Source organism: Cryphonectria parasitica (genome assembly GCF_011745365.1).
Source record: "Cryphonectria parasitica EP155 unplaced genomic scaffold M406scaffold_2, whole genome shotgun sequence".
NCBI lineage: Eukaryota > Fungi > Ascomycota > Sordariomycetes > Diaporthales > Cryphonectriaceae > Cryphonectria > Cryphonectria parasitica.
In genome coordinates this window covers 5,371,658-5,394,616 of record NW_024468910.1, presented here as the reverse complement: position 1 = coordinate 5,394,616, position 22,959 = coordinate 5,371,658, and the positions used below count along the sequence as shown (strand labels likewise).

The 22,959-nt window shown below is 49.9% G+C and overlaps 8 protein-coding genes across 8 annotated transcripts; 2 read left to right on the top strand and 6 right to left on the bottom strand.

Moving 5' to 3' along the window:
• M406DRAFT_273987 (70 kDa heat shock protein 1) lies at positions 1-1,627 on the bottom strand (the record flags this gene model as incomplete). Its single annotated transcript, XM_040918205.1, has 1 exon — positions 1-1,627. A coding segment is annotated over exon 1 (1,392 nt), but the record flags the coding sequence as incomplete, so codon positions are not given.
• Positions 1,628-1,914: 287 nt separating this feature from the next.
• Positions 1,915-3,929, bottom strand: M406DRAFT_287499 (uncharacterized protein; the record flags this gene model as incomplete). Its single annotated transcript, XM_040918741.1, has 3 exons — positions 3,745-3,929; positions 3,385-3,566; positions 1,915-3,309 (listed from the first exon to the last, which is right to left on the bottom strand). Exons 1-3 carry the CDS (start codon positions 3,791-3,793, stop codon positions 1,915-1,917), a joined length of 1,626 nt encoding a protein of 541 aa, XP_040780324.1. The 5' UTR covers positions 3,794-3,929.
• A 5,462-nt stretch (positions 3,930-9,391) lies between these two features.
• On the bottom strand, positions 9,392-10,937 carry M406DRAFT_65639 (uncharacterized protein; the record flags this gene model as incomplete). The annotated part of the gene is made up of 4 exons (XM_040924939.1): positions 9,392-10,250; positions 10,307-10,625; positions 10,681-10,789; positions 10,845-10,937. 4 exons carry the CDS (start codon positions 10,935-10,937, stop codon positions 9,392-9,394), a joined length of 1,380 nt encoding a protein of 459 aa, XP_040780323.1.
• Positions 10,938-12,493: 1,556 nt separating this feature from the next.
• Positions 12,494-14,257, bottom strand: M406DRAFT_337587 (FAD/NAD(P)-binding domain-containing protein; the record flags this gene model as incomplete). The annotated part of the gene is made up of 3 exons (XM_040921271.1): positions 12,494-12,513; positions 12,781-13,557; positions 13,624-14,257. 3 exons carry the CDS (start codon positions 14,255-14,257, stop codon positions 12,494-12,496), a joined length of 1,431 nt encoding a protein of 476 aa, XP_040780322.1.
• A 1,548-nt stretch (positions 14,258-15,805) lies between these two features.
• On the top strand, positions 15,806-17,418 carry M406DRAFT_345080 (MFS general substrate transporter; the record flags this gene model as incomplete). Its single annotated transcript, XM_040922035.1, has 3 exons — positions 15,806-15,952; positions 16,021-16,210; positions 16,269-17,418. The coding sequence occupies exons 1-3, from the start codon at positions 15,829-15,831 to the stop codon at positions 17,416-17,418; spliced, it is 1,464 nt and encodes a 487-aa protein (XP_040780321.1). The 5' UTR covers positions 15,806-15,828.
• A 647-nt stretch (positions 17,419-18,065) lies between these two features.
• Positions 18,066-19,106, bottom strand: M406DRAFT_355265 (uncharacterized protein). The gene has a single exon (XM_040923126.1). The coding sequence runs from the start codon at positions 18,869-18,871 to the stop codon at positions 18,119-18,121; it is 753 nt and encodes a 250-aa protein (XP_040780320.1). The 5' UTR covers positions 18,872-19,106; the 3' UTR covers positions 18,066-18,118.
• A 323-nt stretch (positions 19,107-19,429) lies between these two features.
• Positions 19,430-19,924, bottom strand: M406DRAFT_243153 (heterokaryon incompatibility; the record flags this gene model as incomplete). Its single annotated transcript, XM_040916199.1, has 2 exons — positions 19,430-19,533; positions 19,615-19,924. Coding segments are annotated over 2 exons (414 nt in total), but the record flags the coding sequence as incomplete, so codon positions are not given.
• Positions 19,925-20,791: 867 nt separating this feature from the next.
• Positions 20,792-22,565, top strand: M406DRAFT_75838 (uncharacterized protein; the record flags this gene model as incomplete). The annotated part of the gene is made up of 3 exons (XM_040925907.1): positions 20,792-20,816; positions 21,049-21,305; positions 21,339-22,565. 3 exons carry the CDS (start codon positions 20,792-20,794, stop codon positions 22,563-22,565), a joined length of 1,509 nt encoding a protein of 502 aa, XP_040780318.1.
• Between the last annotated feature and the right edge of the window lie 394 nt (positions 22,566-22,959).

Sequence of the window (22,959 nt, the reverse complement as noted above, 5' to 3'; positions counted from 1 at the left end):
TGGAAGTTCGGCAAGGTCCAGCGTGCCAATTAGTAAGTTATCCTTGACTCTTACTCTTTCACCCTGGTAGAATCTCAAGGTGGGGCGATCGCTGGGCCCAAAGTTGAGTTCATACAGCGAGTGGCTCTCGATCTTGGTCGTCGGGCAGGTTTTGTTGCGAGGGACTATCTTGAACATTCCTCTTCTTGTTTCGAATCCGATACTAATCGGCAGGATGGGCAAGACTAAAAGGTCTCTCAAAGAGTATACATAGCCAGAGAAGATGTCGGCATATATGGAACTTCCGAGGACCTCCCCCTCATCTGGGTTCACTGTCTTGACTAGAGGTTTTGAGCCGAAATAGTCGGACCACATCTTCTGCAACTTGGGGATACGTGAGCCGCCGCCCACTATGACAATGTCCATAACCAAGGACTTGTCCCGCTTCGCGTCGGCGAGGACGCGTTGGATTGGCTGAAATGTAGAACGAAAAAGATCGTGGCACAACTCTTCCAGCCTTATACGAGTTATAGTCCCGGAAAAGTCCTGGCCGTCATAGAGTGAGTCGATGTAGACCTCAGTCGATGCTATCGAGCTCAAGTCCCTCATAGCGACCTCGCAAGCCACCCTCAGGCGACGCTTGGCTCGTAAGTCATCTTTGATATCCCAACCCCATTTCCTCTGTATCTCGGCAGCGAAGTGCTTATGGAGGCGGTCAACGAAATCCTCGGTTCCCAGATCGTTGTCGCTGGCACATGAGACCATCTCAATGATGCCCTCCTCGATCAATGCCAAACCAGCGTTGAAGAAGCTGGCTCCAAGATCTAAAAATAGGGTGAGCCTTTCGCCTTCCTGTCGATTAATAAATGCGTGATACAGTGCAATCGACTCGATGCTTGTGCCCATGTACAGCAGATTGACACCGCCGAGCAAGACCGCATCACGGACGTCTTCTCTCTGGCTATTGTTGAAATATGCTGGCACGCTTATGGCTGCATTATAGACCGGCTCTCCCAGATAAGCCTCCGCATTTGCTCGTGCCCGCGCGACCAGCATCGCAAATACCTGCACCGGGGACAGGTGGTGTGATCGTTTCTTGTAGCCCACGGAGATGGTAATCTGGCCGTTGTTTTCCTGAGGGTGGTTGGAGGAGGCTCTCGTGTATCGGCTCACCTGCACCTGATCCAGGTGCTGGCCCAGGATACGCTTGACGCCGTACACGGTGTTCTCGGGGTGGGAGGTAGCCTGGGCCTTGGCTGCGCTTCCAAACAAGCGACATCTCTCCGTGAAAGCCACGTAAGAGGGCATAGAATGTCGGCCATCTGCATCAGGGATAATCTCGGGACGGCCATTGCGAAAGACCGCGACGCGAGTGTTGGCCGTGCCAATGTCGATCCCTATAGAGAAGCCCATCCTCACCAATACATCAGAACTCCGTGTTCCGCCGAATACATGTCGTTTCCGTCGATGAATGAGGGGAGCCCGCAGACGAGCACCTCTGCTGGGATGTAGAAAGCATAAGCAGACGTAAAGGACCCAGTAACAGCAGATGTATCGACTGGAAAGTAGCTAGCTGGGACTGCTTCTGACTTTCACGTGCTACCTGGCAGAGCTCTTTGCCAGGTACGAAAGTGAGCAGGGTTTGAATGTTCTTCAAGTCTAATGATAAAGAGATTATCGGCCTGGCCAGCTGCTGAAAGACATGGAGCTGACACTCGCGTGCCACGTGATGTAAGCGTCGACGAAAGCTGCCTAGCCTTCCTGCAGCCCCACTGTTTCCGAGAGATTGGCACTCGGCGGGGGTTTCCCAATGTTTGGTGTCGTGTGAGGGTTAATATGGGCGAGATACGCGACAACAACCTCCAGATGTCAGAGCCTGGGACAAAAATCAGTAGCCAGCTTGGTGCCTATCTCTTGTTGCTATTATTACTAAATCTAGACGAGAATAGAGTCCAGTTTACGAATAACCCGGTCTCCAAATCCAATCTGAAGCTGGGCGTCTAGGCCTGCCGAGCCACCCTCGTTGTCGGGCACAAAGTCTCCAGTCAAGCAGCTCTGCACAGCCGCAGCGAAGATAGTGCCGACCTCTGCCTCAAGTGCTTGCAGGGTCTCTGCCTCGACTAATGTGGCCTTTGCCCCCTTGACAGCTGCGGACCGGATGCCCTCTTCGAGCCGGATACCTAGGATAGCGTGGATGGGCCGCCACATTCCGATCTCGCAGAGCACGACTCCGAGGCTGTATATATCATAGACCTTCTTGAACCCCCGTCGCCCATCTCTAGGAATGTCGAACTGCGTAGAAGGGTGGCGGTAGAGGTCGTGCAGTCGATTATCGCTCGGAGTCTCAGTAGCCTCGTTGGGGTCGGCCGGCCGTGCGTACTCAAAACCAGCCAAGAAAAGGTCGGCAGTGGATGGAGTTCCAGGATTAGGGCTTCTCTCGAACAAAATATTCTCGCTGCGTAGACCTTTGTGAAGCCAGTTCGCGGCATGCAAGTACCAGAGGGAGGTGGCGATCGCGCGAGCTGCTGCGAGTCGCCACGTCAAGGAGGGTTTTGGTATTGATAGTAGAAGATCGTGGAGGGACAGCGGTAAGCCACCTGCTGGCTGGTCTGCTAGATTCGGAAACACGAAGCCGTAGCGATCATTGTCTTTATCATGGACGTACCCAAGGCAACGAGGGATGCGGCACTCCTTCGGCTTGTTCTCATCTCGCAGCAGTCTTGCGAGCTTTGGTATGCGGTCGGCAACGTAGATTGGCACCGCTTCGTGTTCGCCGCGAATAACCTCGTAATACTTCCACTCTATCCATACGGACGTCTGTTGGTATCTGCCCGCCGACCGATCAGGCAGCTCTTCCGGTTCTTCTTCCTCTTGGATCAGGGATAGCTCGCTGATTGAAAGCAAGGTATCTCCTTTAGACGGGATTTCCAGCACTCCTGATTGCCCAGTTTCGACGGCAACATTTAGAGCCTTGAGACGGGTCAGCTGCAGCAAATGTTTGTCGTGACCCATGTTGCCTAGTGAGGCCATCAGTGCAATTAAGTCGTCAAGCTTATTGTTGACCTGGAGAATCCCCATAAAAGAGTTTTCCTGCATCTGCAAATGGCGCTCTCGCTGGTGCCGTTCGAAAAAGTACGACATGCTCTCGTTCAGAGCGGTGAGCCTGGACAAAGCTGCCTCAAAATCCTTTTGGTCTAATGATGCCCATCTGACACGCCCAGGGAATCTTCGTGTCTTTTCAATAAAGCTCTCGGCCTTCTTCTGCAGCAGTGCGCCGGTGCTCGAAGAAGTAACTACCACGTCCTCAGGCTTAATTCTTTTTGCATCATCCTCACTGACGGGCTCTAGCTCTGTGTTGTGCCTATCGCTAAGCTTTGTGAGCTCGATGAGGACAAGCTTCATCTCCTGCAAGGTGTCGTTGACCATGTGCCTGTTCAACTGGAGGCCTGAGCTGAGTGTACGCTCGTCTTCGGAGAGATTCACAAGAACGCCCCAATCCACCAGTTTGTCACGTTCCATACGAAGCCGAACGTGCAGGTAGCGGAACATTTTTGGCATGCCAGATGCCTCCAGGAGAAGCTTGTATACTAGAGCTTTGGTCAGCGAACCAAAAAATACCGCAGCCGATACTGCCAAGGCGCCTGATATTTTTTGGGGGGGGGGGAGGAGAGGGGGGAGGGGGAGGGTTCTTTCTGTCTTTATTTCCTCCCTCCCCCCCTTCTCCATCTTCACCCCGCCATATTCGCAGTAGAAGGGATGACTGACCTTTGACGCATATTGCAAAGAGCTCAAAACTTAGAGACGTTGCATCCATGATCACACTTATAACCTTCCAATAAGAAATCCTCGCTCCTGAAACACACCACGTAATTGTCAAAGTGCAAGACAAGATTGAAGGGGCAGGTTAAAGTGTGGGTAAAAATTCAATTACGCGTGTGCATGTCAGACAGCCCAGCGTGCGCCCCTGGGAAGTAAGATGTATTGTTATGGAAAATGAATGCAGCAGGCTGGCAACGGCAGCATAAGAGGCGTGCACACTACATATATGTACGCAGCCATTTGTAGACTAGCTACTTAAGTCCATCTGCATATGTGCTAGTGGTGGAGTCTCAGCCACTTTAGGATCGAGCAGGGAGCGGCTGGGGAAGAGAATGCAGAAACCGGCTCAGCCCCTGCCACAGAAAGTGGGTGGCCGAGGAGTGAGAAAGCAATAAGCAATTATTTAACAATATGCTGACGACCGTACAGCAACCCTGCTGTTTACCAACACAAATTCTATCACTTATTTAAGATTCAAATTTGTGGACATACTGCCACGTCCTTATTGAAACAACTTGTGGAAAAGGGTCTACATCAGTGACATGGCAATTGCTAGCTGCCCTTTTCGAAGATGTTCTGTGATCAAGTAAAACGTAAGTTTCTATTGCGTAAAATCTTTTTTTTCATAACTGAAAATATCGTCTATGTTTAGTCTACCAATCTATGGTCAACTCGCCTCAAGTCATCAATACAGCGACTTCGTGAAGGGGAAGTCGTGCGTTGATGCCTAGGTCTGTTGTCTAGTCTAAAAAGTGCTGAACGCAAATCTGTGTGCGCCAGCCAAAAGGAGCGACCACTCCCACCTGGCTAGAAATGAACAAGGTCTATATACCTGTCGGATGGGTTTTCCACACGACCTCGGTATAGTCTTAGCGGATATCCTGGAGAGTGCAAGGCACAATCAAGCCAGTAGCCGACTTCAAGGCTCAGCTCCATAAGGAGCATAAGCAGGAGCCGATACACCATCGCACGACTGAGTGACGAGGAAATCACTCGTCGTTGTGTCAGCACTGAGAACGACCGTGCCATCAGGAGCCGTAATGTCGATGCCGAATCCGAAAGGACCATCACCCTGGCTGAACAGGATACGCAGCGGAATGTACTCGCCGGCAGTCGCGACATATGAACCAGTAATGGTTCCATCGCCGCCAGTTCCAGCACCAAGCTCGGGGTAAGTCACGTCCAGCAAAGCATTGTCGCGGTCCCACCCAGAATAGGCCGTCGATCCAATCCAGACGAGGACAATGTCGTCGGCTGCCGTGATGTCGAAGCTGAAAGTGCCGGACTGTCCTGCGTACAGGTAGCCACGATAGTTGAGAGCGATGTAGTCGCAGTACTCGGTGTAACCGTAGAAGCTGAAGGTTGACGTGGAGCTGGCGCAGGAGCCGCCAATACCACCGGCCGACCCAGCTACGCCAGAGACCGTTGGCTGCTGGGTCTTGAAGTAGGTAGGATCGAATTGAGAGTAGACGCCGTCGCTGTTGACACCAAAGGGCGAGGGGTAGTACGCGAACTCGACACCCTGGTTGGAGCAGGACAGGTCAGGAGTAGGGCTAGGGCAAAAGATGTCTGTGGCTGTGGGGGTCACGGTAACGGTAGTGCTCTAAACAACAGCGTTAGTGGATTGGATAAGTGGATTGGATAAGATACACGATGGACTTACAGGCGTGACGGTAGGCGTGAAGTAGGGAGTCGTCACAGGCGTGGTAGTGGCAGTGGCTGCGACGTTGGAAGTCACGACGGTAGTAGGATCGACGGTAGAGACGATCACGACGGTGCTTGTAGGCGTGGGAACCTGAAGACAAGAGCAAGCCAAGGAGACGGCCGTGCTGGCCAGGCCGACCAGGCAGGCTGGTGTGGCCTTGCTGCCGGTGGTGGAGGTAGTCAAGGCCTTGGACGAGGTGGTGGAGACCTTGGCGCTTGTTGAGGTTGAGGAAGACCGGGCAGAGCTGGTCGTAGTAGTCGTTTGGTGTCGCTTGGCAAGAGCTGAGGAGCTGCTGATGCAAGTAGTGACAGTGACAGCATCCGCCGTCTCGGTGTACGTCACGGTGGGAACGGTGACTGCATCTACGGTGACGGTAGCCAGCGTCTCAGTTGGAGCAGTGACGGTGTCAGTACCAGTGGTGGCCGTGACGACATTGGTGATGTAGCTGGTGCTGGTGGATGTCGTGGAGACGGTCGCAGTCTTGATCCCCAAGAAGCTGGAGCAGAATGGCGTTGCCTCGGCGGAAGCAGACAAGGCCGTGACAACGGCATCGATCACGAGACACTCAAGTGCGAGAACACCAGAAAGAGTCCTGTCCTCGAGCTCTGCCTGTGCTGCGGGCAGGGCTGCAGCGAAAGGGATGCTCAGGAGAGCGGAGGCGACTGCGGAACGCATCTTGCTTGACGGTATTGCACGGAAACAAATCGAAGTCTCTCTTGCTGCTGTAGAGATAAATCCATCATTCCAAGGGACTTGTACGGTCTTTATATACTTCTAGACACATAGTAGTAGATTATAGAAAGGAGTCGCCCTGCTTGCCATGCCCGTGCAAGGCATGCCTATTTTGGCTCAAGCCAGCCACGATTGATCGCGACGAGGGCCTTTCAGCGGGAATCCATCGCGACGATGATCTGATGCCCCAATATGGATGCCATGTATCTGATCGCAACTGAACTTTTCGTTGTCTAGACCTATTGGTGGTCCCTGAGCAGTCTTCCAGAATAGCCAGGACGGCTAGTTCTAGACCGGGCGGGTCCAGGAGCTGAACTGATCTCTTGCGGCATGGTTAGGTAGGGTTTTCAGCTGTGCCAATGCAGTGGGTAAATACCCGTATAGTGGAGATCTTGAGGATCTCTGTCAGTCCCTAGTATGTAGATACTGTAGACTTTAGAATAGTCGCGACTCGGTTCTAGTAAATGGACGATATTAGGGCGAATCCAAGTAGTTGGGAGTCTTGTATTAGGACAAGTGGCTCTTGTAGCGTTTCCAGAATGAGTCTAGCTAGCTCACCGCGATGAACGCAAGCGGGCTCAGGACAGTCCAATGTCCTAAAAAGGAGAATTATAGACTTATCACCAAGAAATCGGTTCATGAGAAGTGTTTGAGCGTCTGATGATAGCTCACCCCTCGGACCGAGGTTGTGAGGTGGTTGTCTTTGAAAGAAACAGACAAGTTAACTAGAGAAGACGCGGAGTCCGCAGGCCCAACTGGGGATGCTTGTAGCATCGCACAGAAAACCCCGAAAGGAATGAACGAGACTGCCACGTCTTAGTTTTGGAATGCCTAACAATTTCTTATTAGGCAAATTCTGTCCCTACTTTCTGCCAAAAGGCCAAGTAGGCGGCATCGATTCGACTTGGACATTGAGTCGGGGGAAGTCAGACTTCGCAGTATACAGACGTTCGGGATAAAAGGACAGCCGGGAAAAGAGGTCTCTGGTGTGGGATTGATGTTACTGATTGAGCAGCAGTTCAAGCACTTCTGACTGCCGAGTATCTTTAAAGGGAAGGACATGTGTTGTGAGAGGAACCAAGGTGGAGTGAAGTAGAACACTCTAGACTTGACAACATTCGATTTCAAAGTCGCTTGTTAACCATATTTGAGTGTTACCGCAGCCACTACTGACAGTCCCGCCTCAGCCTGAATTTGCGGGGTCCTCAATAGTTGTGCAGTATGGGGTAATTCATCGCGTAGTTCAACCAATTCCCCATCGATGCCTGGGATTCCCTCGGTTCTGTACCCATCCGAGTTCATCCCCACTTATAGTGACAGATATCCTGGTACGTACCAGGCCCTTCAACCATCTCCACTGTATGGATCAGCCTAGACGATCCTGAAAATAAACATAGTGCCCGATGCATCCAACATATTTCTTCCGTCTTCAAAGACGGCCTCTTCGCAGGCAAAGTGGTCTGCTGCACGGGCTATAATGAAACCACTCGTAATCCACAGATTGGCTTGTAACATGGGATACACTATGGAAAAGACAAAAAGAGACGCCGCAGAGCTTGAGAAGGCAACAGAGTGTTGGCAAGTGGTGCGACTGATGCGCCTGATGTCAGGCTTCTGCAACAGATGGTCGATACTTTCGTAGATGCGCGTCCGGACTGTGCGGAATCGGCTTCTTGATGTACGCCAGCAGCAACATGCGCAAGGGCCTTTGCCGATCAAGGCTGACACGTGCGCACACCGTGCTGGAGCGGCGGGCAAATTCTTTGGCCCCCCTGTCCCAACATAGTGTCAATGCCTTCTAGACCGCCATTGACATCGACCCAACTAGTTTTTACCATGCCAAAGCATCCATTCCCTTCCTCCTCGAAAGCCCAGCACGCCTAGGAAGCATAATAGCGCTGATGCACAACCTAAACCCAATGTGCTGTCTTATCTATGTTTTTGCCACGAGATGATATATACGTATACATTCAGCTGACATTCGAGGCAATCATCTAGCGCTGAAAGATCTGGAGTGACAAAGACGAAGAAGGCATGTGTAGCCAACTTGTCAATTGCACACGGTTTAGAGAATTCCCACTAGCGCGTATGATTACACGTATCTGCGCACTTGAAGCTTGCACCTGACATCTTGGCCATCCTGCAAAGCACTAATCGTACTCTGGGAATGCCGTGAGGCGTAGCTCATCTTGTGATAGACCCCTAGCCCGCGAGAACCCTTGCCCATGAGAACAGCTAAGCTCGGTGCTATTGAAGACCCAACCAACGCTAAGTTCATAAGAGCAAGCCTGACCGGCTGTAGATAATTTTCCTACTCAATCAGCATCGCCAAATGTCACTTAGAATGTCGTTAGCTAATACGGTGAGGACGTAGCAAGGCGTAGATAATTCCCGACTTCATTGCCTGCAAAGCTTATATAAGCGTCAGCGTATAGCGCTCTTATCTATTGATACCAAACACTTTACCTTGAAAAGGTCATATCCTCGATTTACAAGCTGCCAAGCAAAATGCCGTTTGTAAAGCAGTTACTCACTATCGACCCGGTCACATGACTCTACAACTGGAAAATAATAAGACGATGACACCATTGCCGTGAACTAAGATTGTACACCAGTCCTCCTCATCACTCACTTTCCCCTCAAGCCAGATCAGATATGAGAATGCAGGTCGAATGGTCTCGTTTTGAATAGCACCAAGCATGGTAACACCAGTTCGACGTTGATATACAGAATAGTAACTCCATGAATATGATCGTGTTGAAGCGCGCCAGAAAGAGAGGACAGGAAAGGAGAACCAGAGAGAGAAACAGCTAGCTAGGTGAGGCCATTTAGAAGAAGGGTACCTAGTGTTAGGCGGGGCCAGTGGTATCTGAGCTTACTGGCTCTCGCACAAACTCACTTGGACCATTATTGCTCCAGATTAACACACTGAAAAATATCAAAAGCATTTCGGGAGTATACTTGGCGATTCGTGTAGACCAAGACTATGGCAGACCGCAATTAGAAACCTGAAAACATCTGCCATGGAAACCGCCATCATGGGCCTGATATATGAAAGATATATTGCTTTCTACATACTCCTAATCCTTGACCTGCTCATCAAGCATTCTCACATGTTCACTTACCAGGTCGGTGAAAGATACTTAGTATGCTGCACTAGTATACATACCGGAAATGCGGATTCTGCTTGTCTGTAAGGCCAGCGAAAGCTTGGATGTCTGTAATGTCTTCTCCAGCTGCGCTGCTCTTCTGGTCTCGCTTCTTGTTAACAGTCTTGAAGTACAAAAGCAGCACAATAGCCAGAACAACAATAACACTCTGAAAACACATGACGGCAGCCTTCGCTTGGGTATAATCCGGCGCATCCTGAGCCTGGAATGTCTGGGGACCAATGATGTTGCCGATGGCAAAGGCCGCGTTCAAAAGGGACATGGCACACGCTTTCTTGGTGTGTCCAGCAACGTTGGCAGTAACCCAAGAGAACTGAATTGGCACAGCGGCGAAGATGGCGTCCACGAGATAGATACCAGCTAACAAGCTGGTTTTGTCGGATTTGGGCAGGTACGCCATCAAGGCCGCCCCAGTCAGGCTAGGAATAGTGATGAGGATCAAGAAAAACCACCGGTGGCCAAAGTATCTTGCACCATAAGACGTGAGCAAGCAGACAGTAATGCTGACTGCACCCCCACCCATGCTGAGCAAAGCCGATTGTTTAGAATTATATCCGAAATCCACGATGAGGGTGGCGCTATATGTGGTGATAACACCACCTCCGCCGCCTTCGAGCAGCATGATCAGCCATTGACACCAGAGCTGGAAATCCATGAAGGCTTCCTTGAGCTGTGCCATTGAGAAAGATCGACGATTTCCAATACCGGTCTGGTTAGTTTTGACATGCTCCAGGAGAGAGATCTTCTCTTGATCAGAAAGAAAACCAGCCTCCATGGGTGTGTCTGGGATAAGAAGTGCGACCAATATGGAAAGCACAAAAGTGACCAGCCCGAGGACAATATACCTGGAAAGCATGTGAGGGCTTAGTCCGCAAGATATAAACAAAGCTTGTATACTTACATAATTTTCCAGTTTGCAATCGGTGCAGCACTGTCGATCTGCTGAAAACACCAAGAGAGGAACCCTCCTAAAACAAGACCGCCGGCTGTCCCCATATACCACCAGACAAATCTAACGATTTGCTCTTTCTTGGTATACCATTGGCTGCTGATCAGCATCAATGATGGCGGAATACCAGCTTCGAAAAGGCCACAAAACACGCGAGCGGCGACCAGTCCGGAATAGTCTGTACAGGCAGCCGTACAAGCGGTAGCGCAAGACCACCCGAAGAGGCAGAACGCCAGCCATTTTCCAACAGGTAGTCGTTGCAGAAAGTATACTGGGGAGATTTTGTTAGACTCGATACGGATCAGTAGGCTCAACGACAGACTCACTGTTCGGAAATTCTGCGAAGAGGACAGCGATCCAAAATGCCGACGACGCGTTCGTGTAGTCATTGCCTATGAGCTTGAGGTCCTTAGTGAGGCCCATGACTTTCGCATACTGTTCCCAAGTATCAGACACGTCTAGCAGCGAACTTTGGTTAAGAGAGGCTCACGTTGAGCAGGATCTTGTCAAGGTAGTTCATCAAGTAGGCCAACAAGAGGAATGGGATTACGCGCTTGTCGATACGCCTTCGCAACGTCTTCATGCGGCCAACATCATGTGCGAAGTTTCCCTCGGTGCCGTGAGCCTTGAGAAAGTCAAGCGCCTCGTCTCCATCACCTCCAACTGAAGGAGTCTCCCCAGGTGTGTCACCAAGGACGGTGGAAGGCCGAGGAGCTTCTTTAACTCTTTTGTCCAACATTGTGATGATTGTTTGAGTACGGAACAAAAAGAAAAGAAGACTGGCAAAATAAATTTTAGCAGTCCAGAACAGATGCAAAAGGGGCTTCTTGCCTATTTCATAGCTCTCATTTGGGCGGCTATATTAGAGTGACGTCACGGTATGAGCGACGGTACAGCTGGGCGTATATCTTTTGGACGGCTTTCAGTTGGCATACATTTCTTGTCGTGACGTATGTATGTTAGAAGGCGGTGTGCTGGGGGCCGGCGTGCTGAGACCGGCGTGCGGTGTCCAGAGTAGCACATGAGTACGTTAATGGGCATAAGCACGCTGGCGTGCAAGTTGGAATAAGCGAATATTGATTATCATAGCGCGAAAGCGACATCTCCATGGTCCGCGTCTTCCTCGCCGGAGATCTTCCATTTTCGCCAGCAGAGCCGATGCCAGACCATTTTCGTTGAACCTCTAGCTTCTTGTATCCAATCCGAGGTCGACACGCTGTCAGCATACCCATGCATGATGCAGGCTATGACACTTGAACTGTTCGTTGTTTGTACAAACGCCAATCTCACCAACGGAAGAATGAACCGAAACAGAAGCACCAATTAGAATCGTTGGATCGGTTGCAACGTTGATCTGATCCCGTAAGCACCTGGTCTGCACCGCAACAATAGAGTTCTATTGCTCTGCGTTTAGGAGGAACTCCTGGTAACGCTATCTTGAGAGCCTCCTCTAATTTGGCTTTCTTTGTATCAGTATTACGCACTTTCGTAGCTGTGTCCTTGTTTTCCACCTGTTTGGCAACTTCGTCAAAATACAGCTGAATGCAGTTGATGGGGATTTTTACCGTGCTTTCGGACTCGCAGGAGGTTACTTGCATCGACTGTGGCTCCTGAAACACTTTCTTATCCTGACACTCTTGACAGTCGGCCCATATATAAACAAAGTGCAAAGTAGGGGGGTTCAGCCGTGTCTCGTAACCAATTGCGTGTAGTTTTGTCACCAGGGAATTAGCGGGTCTTCAGGTCGAAAGTTGATGCTGAGGTTCTTAGCCCAGTTGTTCAATGTGCACACGACGAGATAGGCGTCCGCAGTATCCCCAACACTGCAAGTAACAGAAGCTGTAAGACTAAATCTGTCCCTCTACAGAGCTTCGGTAGCAGGCTGGATGTCGATATATGGGACTCGCTCTGTGAAACGGTGATCTGAGAGAGGCAAACTATTAGATGATATGGCAATATGCTTCGGATGGGCTGTGGACTTGGAAAGTCTCTTCATTGGTAGAGTATAGTCATGATATATTCACGGAGCTCTTGTGATGGCCATGAAATTTTATTTCGCCACCTCTCTTGGGACTCACTCTTCAAAAACAATCCGTACAAGCGACAGGCGCTATATTAGCCTTATACGTAGACTCAGCTTCAATCGACAGCCGAAAAATCTTGGGTTTTCATAGAGGTAAGCATGGATGATATAGAAAAGAGAAAAATAGCCGAATTCGTAAGATCGCTAACGTGATCTCTGAGATTGCTGTACACCACACCCAGATTCTGACTCTTAGTGTCTTCTCCTTTGTGCACGAGCCGTATTAGATCTCATGACCCCTTCACTGCGATTCTTGTATCTGCATCCAACATTTCATTGTGATTCTTCTCGATATCCAGATGGTTCAGGGGAACTGGGGCCACCGGGGGCGTGTCAACTGAACCCAAGACTGGGAGTGGCATGCCTCCCAGAAGTTGTTCCACAGTTTGATGAGCAGACTCAATACCTCCGGCGACCCAGGTATGATGCCGTGAGATGTGTTCTCCCGCAAAGTAGATGTTGCCTTCTGGTTGCTTCATTACGTCGTGGAATCTCGTGAATTGACCGGGAAGGTACATCGTGTTACCGCCACCAACCTCACTGGGCCAGTGTACGTCAAAAGCCTCAATGAACTGGCTGTACACGTCAACTCCTTGATGGCGGAAAAAGGTGTTCAGATCTTCCAAAGCCAACTTCACTCGCTGCTGCCGTGTGGTCCAGCTCCAGCGAAGCGCGTCCGTCATGCCCGCGTAGACCATGAGACAACCGGTATCTGAGGAGCCCAGATCGTTGGATGGATAGACGATCCATCTGATACGGAGGTCCGTCTGCGTCTGGCCGCCAAAGCAAGGTGATGCTGTCTGTTCCCAGAACCTGGTCTGGAAATGCAGGCCCATCTTGTACAGTGGGCCTTCGTGAATTGCCTGGATGGCACGCTCCTTCATGAAGGACCACTTGGGCCGTACTCGAATGTTCTGAATGGCTGCGGGAGGCAGAGCTAAAATGATCTTGTCGAAGAGCCTTTTATGGGGAGCAATACCTTCAATCACGAGCTCCAACTTGCCGTCGGGAAGCTCGTGGATCTCCGTCACAGGCGCATTTCGAAAGACACTGGACGGCCCAAGTGCCTTCGCTGCTGCATCCGTGATGCAGGTCAGTCCTCCTTTCACAGTTACCCATTCTGTGGATAAGGTCGATTAGAACATCACTGGCTAATTCGGTTCGGAGGCTGACTGTCACAACTTACCGGGGTTAGCAAAGTGCATGGTCTGCAGGACCAAGTCAGTGAAGCCTTGGTCATATTGGCTCGTCTGGCTCATCACGAGCTCCACGAAGTCGATGACTTCATCCGGCCACTCTGCAATATCACGGAGGTATTGCCGGAATGTCATGTGGTCGTAACGAAGGACTGCAATTAGTCCACGCTCAAGATTTTCGCTGAGAAGATCAATCCAGGGGCTCATGACCTGGAATAGAAGCTCCCGCGCAGTTTTTCCGTGGAACCCTTCAGGTAACCCCATCGAAGCACCAAGTGATTTATCCGTAGCATCCCAGACCCGGCCCTGGAGGTAGATTTTGTTGTTGGGATGTTGCAGGACGTACGGGATGAACTCGATCTTGTCTCCGGCGAGGTCGTGTTCGTTGAGATATCGAACCATGTCGAACACGCATGAATGCAGTGGTGAAAGAGGAATACGCATGGCACCAGCCTCAAAGAAGGCATCATGACCCTTCCCGGACGTTTTGAAGTAGTGAGTGTAGATTCTGCCACCTACTCTACTGTTGGACTCGAAGACGGCCACTGAGTGGCCTTGTTGCTTCAACAGCAGTGACGTATACAGGCCGGCGATGCCGCCGCCAACGATTCCGACTTGCATCATGTTTCGGGAGACTGAATGTATAGTGTGCTTTGGAGACTGATGTTGCAAAAGAAGATGGACGATACCAGCCTCTACCTCTTTCCAGTCACAGGGAAATACTCGTCCAATTTATGGTCCGCCGACAGTTCCGCCATTCTCACGACAAATCTCACGATGGGCCGTTTTCCGCTCAAATCTTGCTCTTCCAGCGGCGTTTTGCACGTCTGGAGACAGCAGCAGAATGACGTTTGTGGCGATGAGATTTTCAAAACCTCATTGGCGGACTCATCGTAGGATGGGCTTACATGCATCCCCTGGAACGTGTTGTTGTTTTGAATTAGGAAAAGATTCAGAACTTCCAAGGCTCGCTCGCATCTTGCATGTTGTAGGAGCGAGTAGATGACTTTTTTTGGCAGCAAGCGAGAGCCAAAGTGCCTGATGATACCTGTTAAGGTGCTCCCAGTTTGCATCTCAATCACTTTCAATGCCGATCACAAAGTTTTCTCAACATGAGGCTTTACGCAATTTTTTATGACGTGATGTTGTTGCATATCACCTATGCTCAAAACTTTCAGCTTCGCTTACATTTTACATGGTGAAGGATTAGGCGAATAACCTTGTAACTAGCTTAATGAAGCCTACTTGGGCTAGGCAGGCTATGCAAACTTCCAGATTTCCGTTGCGTCTTGCATGGTGCGAGTAAGCAAATTGCCTTGTGGTGTTTCGAACACATTCTGCTGGCCTGATGAAGCCTGCTCAGAGGGCAGCAGTGTCATCTAATTCACCCTTGTGATGATCGTCAGGTGACCAGAACAAAATAGGAAGCATTAAAGTAAACAGTTACGTAAAACTTTCGCTTAATACTCTCAAAATGGGGAGCTGCAGAATCCTTCTGTTCGTTTCTGCATGTGGCCACAACTGCAGTCATGCAAAGAAAACTTGGTTCTGATTGGCAACAGAGGGTGCAGAGAGCGGCGTAAATTCCACTTGCGTAAAGCTATTCACACAAAGAGTCTTTGTCAATACACAGCCAGCCCAGATTATGCTTGCTAGCATGATCTTGATATGACTTAGCTCAGTAAACCATATTTCCACAGTCTTCATCTTTTCAGTTTACTGTACATGAAGAAAATGCAAATTAAATCCATATCTATAAGTACTTATTCAGATCCAATCAGATGTTTAATTTTATTTGTTTGTTGTTTCTCTTTCACCCGTTCAGCCGTATGCCAACCTTCGAAGGATGGATAGTTTGGGGATCTGCTCAGTGCAGGTGCACATGAGTACCCAGGTAGTCTGGACGTGCCCTGCAGGCATTCTGGTGAGCTGACAAAACACCCAACTGGGACTGAAGCGTGCTGCATGACATCATTTCTTACTCTTATTGATCTTGCCTCACCACTTCGTGCTCAGCCCAGAACACTGTTTTGCTTCAGTATGACATCACATCAGCTTTGCAACTGTATTGGCCCTTTCTTTGTTCTGGGGATATATATTTGCTTCTCACCTGGGCAGGGCCTACGAGATCGGATTCACAGTACATGGTCAGCCTTTAACACCGCTAACAGTACTACAAGCCCAGATTCGTCAACATGGAGAGCCCTGGCTCAGCCTCCAAGAAAGCTACCTCAGAGGAGGAGTACCAGGTCGAGGCTAATGCGGTGAGAAGCTTGAGTGGGGTAGAAAACCCAGTCAATTGGTCCATTTTGTCAAAATGTGAGTGGACAGACCAAGGGCCAAATGCTTGTCAGACTATCGCTGCGGAGACTGACGACTTCAGATAGGGGTTTACACAGGCATTGTTGTTGGCATGGCTGGCATAGTTGGATTCAGCTCAAGCGTACACACTCCTGCCATTCACGCAATTGCTGAAGACTTCAACACCTCAAGGACGGCCTCCACATTGGGCGCTACCATGTACCTGATTGGCTTTGGCTTTGGGCCATTTCTCTTTGCTCCTTTGGCTGAGGTATTGTGAGTAAAATGATACCTCAGAATAGTGTTCAAGTTCTCATATGCCCCCTTTTCGCAGAGGAAGGAATTTTATATACTACTCCACGTTTCTGGCCTTCTGCTTGGCAAACCTGGGGTGTGCGCTTTCACCAAACATAGCGGCTTTTCTTATCTTTCGTTTCATCGCGGGCTTCTCCGGGTCTCCCAGCGTTGCCAACTCTGGAGGGTCAATAATCGACATGTGGCCCGATTCGCAACGCTCCGTTCCCTTGGCCTTTTTCACAGTCGCCAGCTTCTGTGGTCCCGTGCTTGCACCTATCATCGGTGGCATTCTGACACAGTATGTATCATGGAGATGGAACTTCTGGGTTGTTTTGATCGTGTCTGGCGCGATATATTGCCTCGCAGTCATAGCACTGCCCGAAACCTACCCGCCGAAGCTACTCCAGCAGAAACTTGAGCGCGAGGAGAGATTCAAATCGGGGTTCGTAGGTCAACACCGACAATCTCTGAAAACTCGCTTCGCCGTCAGCCTTACGCGACCATGGATCATGCTTTTTACTGAGCCCATCCTCATCTCACTGTCTCTATACATGGCCTTCATATACGGCGTTCTCTTCCTCGATTTCACAGCCTACCCCGTCGTGTTCCAGAATACCCGTGGCTGGTCTCTGAGCATCTCAGGGCTCTCATTCCTCGGCATTGGTCTTGGTATGGCCCTCGCAGCCACACTCTCTCCCTTGGTCAATCGTGTCCACGCCCACTACGTCCGCAAACTGGGTGCGCTGGGGGGCTCACAGCCAGAAGCACGTCTACCGCACCTCATCATCGTGGCATGGCTCTTACCCCTGGGTCTTTTCTGGTTCGGCTGGACCGCCTTGCCCCCGACACCTTGGGAGTGGAGCGTTGTAGCTGGCGTGCCGTTCGGCTTTGGCTTGGTTATGTTGTTCCTCGGGATTACCGCGTACCTGACTGATTGCTATGCTGAGTACAGCACAAGTGCACTAGCTGCGAACTCGTTGCTACGGTCATTGTTTGGTGCTGGATTTGCTGTCTTTGCAGAAGACATGTACGAGACGATGGGAACGCCGTGGGCGACAAGTGTCCTAGGTTTTGTGGCATTGGCGATGGCGCTGCTGCCGTTGGTATTCTTCAAGTACGGAGCACGTGTACGTGGTGTAAGTAAATTTCACCTTGCCACTATTGGACATAGCAGACAGGTAGCATAAATCACAAGTGGTGAGAAATCCAAGAGCATTTTAATAAAGAGTGGATATGTTAATGTTAGACTTGGTTTCTGTTAGAGACACTATAATTTCACGGAGGCCATAATTTTGAAGCGTGTGTGATGGCGCCTATTTGGCTGATGTCCAAGGATTTCCGTGCTTTGATTTCTAGTGTTGGGATGTGTTTGAGACGAAGGATGCAGTCAATTTTCTAAGCAACAGTGAAAGATGTAACTTTCTCCGTCATTTCTGCCATTCACCCTGCGAGCGATGCTGCGATTTCCCACTTCGGCTTCAAGACTTCTGACAAGACCAAGAATAACAAGTTAATGAGATTCAAGATATTCAAGATTGGGCAACATCAGAATACTGGATCACAATTCGAAATCATATGTGGTATTAAACCTGAAAGATTCGAGCAACGGAATTTAAGAAGGTGTGAATAGATGAAAGCTATAAAACACTGAATTCAATATTCCTCTGAACAACATTATCCTACTTAAGTCGAAATCAAATCTCAAGTATACTGCAAGTCATAGCACATGAATCTTGTTGCTTTGGGCCTGTTCCGTGATTTGTATCAAGAATTTACAACACTGTGCTTATTCAGTAAACCTTAAACATGCTTTGCAATAAGCTGGAGCATGCTTCACAAGGATACTACCTAAGTAGTGCATTTGATTAGAAGCTGGTGTTCATAGAGCTAAACTAGGTCAATATACTTCAAGCCCTTTATACGCGCCCGCAATACTTCAGGCGCTACGTCCAGCATTGCTTCGGGATCCTTAGCAAGCCTGGCACGGAATTCTTCAAGCTCGACTCCGAGACTTCCAAGACGTGGATCCTCGCAGAATAAGTCTCCAGACCTCAAATCTCTGAAACGTCGCGACTCTCCAACCATACTCCGGTTTCGAATTATGCTGAACCCGACGTGATCCGGCAATCTCCCCAGGAGAGGCTCCCCCCGCGCACACCCTTCCACATAGCATTCGCCGACTATAGAATACCGTTCATTACCCCCGGAATGTTTTCTCAACACGAGGAGCTGCTGACAGCCCACTATAACGAATATCTCATCGTCGACTCTTGTTGAGGGAGGCACCACGCCGACGTATTCGCCTGTGCCCCGGATGAAGGCCTTCCCGCCCGATCCCCAGTCCATTCTCTTGAAGAACCTTTGCGCGTCACTTCCCATGTTCTGGTCTTTTTCTACAAGAGCTACTCCAGAAACAACGTTGGTCAAAACCGATTCTGCAATCTCTGTTGTAGGATAGGTGCCATCCTGTACATGCGTGAATTCAGAAAGTGCGCCGGCCACGATTGTTCTGGCGATTGCACGCATGAGCGATCCCCCAGAGGGATACGACGTGGTTTGACAAGATGGATCTGCAATGCTACACAGAAAAGCGGCGCCTATTTCCCAATTGCGGGTGTAGAATTGAGGTACCGAGCGCATGTCCTTCACGACTGTTACTGATGCTGCAAGAACCCGGATGGTTCCAGCATTCGGGAACTTGAACCAGCCTTGAATCTGTGAGGATGCGCAGGTATGATGTCTCCAAAAGAAGCTTGCTTTTGTTGACCAATCGGGTACCCAAGACGGGCCCTGCCAACCTGGGGAGGGTTCGCAATTGCGGAGGATGGTGAGTCCATTGGGATATGTTGTAATATATTTCTGAGCAAGGTTACAGTATACCTCGACAGTTGATTTCGTATAGTCTGGAGTTCCGCATAAATCTCTTTGGTCGCGGGGAAGTAGGGCTCTAATGCCATATATACGATCGCGGGGATCTGAGCAGAGGGCATGTTGGAATGATTGTCGTATAGTCAGGATCTCAGTCCATCTCATCTGGAATACAAAGCCTCCGATTGTTGTGAGACGATTCCCTAGCAGGTGAAGCGCATTGCCCGGTTTGGGCCGCTTAGAGTAGATGAGGCGAAGGGCTTTCCGGAAAATTGGCCAAGGCACCTCATGAGGACCACAGCGCACAATGGCTCTGTTCTCGGCCACGAAGATCTCTTGACGTATCCAGAGTCTGTCAAACCACTTTCGATGTAGCAGGTGGGCTACTGCCATCGACTGAGCTGTATCCATTGGCAGATCGACCTTTGGATCAGCTACGGTACGGTCGACACCCTCAACGTCCCCGGCAGGAGAAATGCGGTGGACACCTCCCCAGTCCACATGGATTTGCGAACCGATGTGCGCCAGACGCTCCATGGCGAGACCACTTCCATTTTCTTCTGGGCCCAGCCAGACCACGACTCGGGATGCACACTCAAACAAGTGGCCCATCAGGGCGACTTGGGGGCCCTTTTCAACGTTATTGGACTGGTCGATACAGAGTGCATCAATCCACATGACGCGTTCCTTGTCAGGATAGCGTAGATTTTGTAGGGCGATTTGTAAATTTTTCGTGACCCGCAGTGTTTTCTTGTCCGAAGACCCAACGTAGACGACTTTGCGTGACTTCATGGATCCCCAGACATATGAAAGAGCCTCGTAATTGGGCGGATCCTCCGGTGTGAAGTCTTCAGTGTGGAGGCTGACAACCACATCATCGTGACCGACTCCTGAATAGATCGTTGCAAGTCTGATCGAGTCTCTTCCAGGGGTCTTGGACAGAGGCGTGTACTGGTACCGTGCCATGCTGCCAGGGTATGAGATTGGAGCAAGTCAATCCTGAACTGGCGAGAACGATAGCCTGGTCTGTAATAGGGGAGAAGTCTGACAACTGTCACGTGTCTCTTGCTCCACTCACTGTTCGTTGCAACCCCGGACTCTAGGTAGGTTTTTTTCTCAGCGCTAGCCAGTATTTGATATCTATGCCAAGAGAAAGACTGCACTCGAGCCCATCATGCGATATAGAAACTAGTCCCTGATGATGTGTATTATTAGTGCTGACAGACTCGTTTGTAGACCGACTCAGAACCACCTAACCAACCCCCCCCCGGCCCGGGGTGGGGGGCTGGACGAAAAGGGCTTCTTCCAAGTCACCATGATCTCTCTTCTCTTGTATTGCATTTCATTGTGTCTTTTGAACTTTAATTCATCCGTAAGGCTTGGCTGGCTACTCAATCCATAGCACATTTTGCTTCATGTGCTGTTCCTGTGTCAAAAAAGCCTCGATGAAGAAAGAAAGTAGACTTGAACTGGACTTGGCTGTCCTTGAAGATGGAGGATGAGAGGCTTCTCGTCATGGGTAATTACATCATGTTTTTTACATCATGTTCATGCTGTTGTTTGGCTCGCCATTGATGACCTGTTAACACTGAGGTCTGTGTTTGTGTTTAGTGCTAAAAGAGCCTAGGGGCCTGCGTCACTCAGCAATATTACCATGATATTGGTCATCTAAATTCAAGAACTATATTCATCATGACGACCATTCTCGCAGTCACAGGTAAGAAATTTCTGCCTTTTCCAAATTACAACGACATAAAGTACCAATATTTTATATTCACTCACAAAGTCAACTACGACATCAAATTGGGCTCAGTTGTCCAGCACAAGAGTGATACCAAGAAGGTGATCTAGTGTGCCAGGGTCAGCAAGAAGATTACAGCCATCCTTACTGAGACCATCAGTATCTTGACGCGTAGTCGGCATAGAAACGTTCAGCTCGATCTACGTAGCTTCTTTCTGTCTCCCGAAGATCCCGTCTATCTCAAAAAGGCCACTGGCAGCTATGTGCGCTCCATCGTCAGACAATATACGGACCCCCCTTGATCAGTCCGTCATCGAACACAAGAAGTTCTTGGACGAGTGGCTCGACACGGCTCATGAGGTTGGGCAAACCGTGTTGGCTGGGCAACTGGAGCTCTCGATCGTCTGCGATACCGTAGACACCCAGACAGCCAAGCTAGCCGCCGGAGGTCTCGCTTATTTTCCGGTTCTTCGCAAGTGCCATCTCTGACTCTGCCAGGACCGAGATGGAGATATGGGAAAGATTGCAGAAGCTGCAGCACTGAAGGCCACGGGACGAGCTCCCCGGGCGATTGCAGCTTTCCGGTTCATGGACCTCCCAACCGAGCTACGTATGCTCATCCTCAGTTATACAGACTTGGTAATACCTCTCAAAGAGGTCCAATGGCATCCGACCAGGAAGTATCATCTCAAAAATCGGCAGAAACGCTGCGATCGGTTTTCATATGGCGTGCGATCGTATCCTTGTCCTGACTCCGGACAAGATTGGATTCCAATGAGCCGGGACCGGTGGCCAGGTGCTCAGAATTGTCCTTGCGACAATGGTTATTTCCACTACGCATGCATATTTCGCAATTGCTGGCAGCACACAGGTCAGGGAGACTGTTCCTGCCAACGGCGCCACACGGCCTACTCAACAAACACAGACGGATGCCGATGTTGGACTCCGCCATCAGGTTTATTCCTTGTCGGACGTCACTTTTACCGCGATGCGCAGTCTATCTTCTTCAATCAGAATCGTGTAATTGTCATGCCCCATAGTGGCGTAGAGATGAATGATCCACCCACTGGTCAACACCCTGCTCACTACTCGGCCAGTCTTTTCCTACGTTCTGGTCTTGTCACGGCATCTCTGCAATATATAGGCTTCTTGGATATTGTGTTTCCGCCTATCGATCGGGAACCAGCGCCCGACGACCCTGATCTTGTAGATTGGTTCGAGACACTCCGATGGGCAAAGGATCTCCTGGACCTACCGCGGCTCACGCTTCGTTTCGAGATAGCAGAACATGGACACGCGTGTTGGGCACCCGAGTCGCGCCAGAAGCTTAACGGCGATGCATATAAAGCTATCGTTAAGGGATGTTTTGCATTTCTCCGCCCTCTTGGGTTCTTCAGGGGGACTTCTTCTGATCATCTGAAGGCCGGTCAACAAGCAGCAGCGAGCGATGGCTTGCGCCGTTTGTTCATACACGTGGCAGCGCCTGCATATTGTCGTACAGAATTGAATTACTGGGCGAAATATGGTGTACCGGATGATTTGAACCAGGCAGCAGTAGCTTGGAGGGAAACACGCCGTAAAGAGTGGAAGAAATTTTCGATGGAAGAGAAATTTGAGCGGAGCATCATGGGGTCCAACTACGACAGCCAAAAGGCCGGCAAAGGAGAGGTTAAGCTACCAGAGTGGAAGTGGGAGCATTTGATGTGTGAGGACAGGTATTATTAGATGCTTAATCACACCACAAATTTGCAATTTACTCTACGCTGACCCAAAATCAGCCTCGAATTAACGATTCCAAATGTGTCCTCAACCCATCAGATATTCTAGTCGTTCCTTCTATAATCGGTTCAACGACTGAAATCTCAAATAATTTTCAGTATCATATTCATGTCTGATAAGTAACTGTTGACAAACATATAAGTGCTTTCTTTTTTTGGTTCTATCGTACGTTCGTTGTTATAGTCGCCTCGTGCGCTCTTCTCCCACCTGCAGACACACATGAGCCCACCTGTTATAATTAAAACCCGGGTTGTCCCCTCTAAATTGATTAAGCCTTCATATAGACTGAATGTGAGATGCAAATTCGAGCGGGGGGCTATAGCCTCGGAGCACGATAGCC

What these genes read in the sequence shown, in the direction of transcription:
- M406DRAFT_355265 (XM_040923126.1), bottom strand. Translation starts at nt 18,871, where the DNA reads ATGCGCTCGGTACCTCAATTCTACACCCGCAATTGGGAAATAGGCGCC.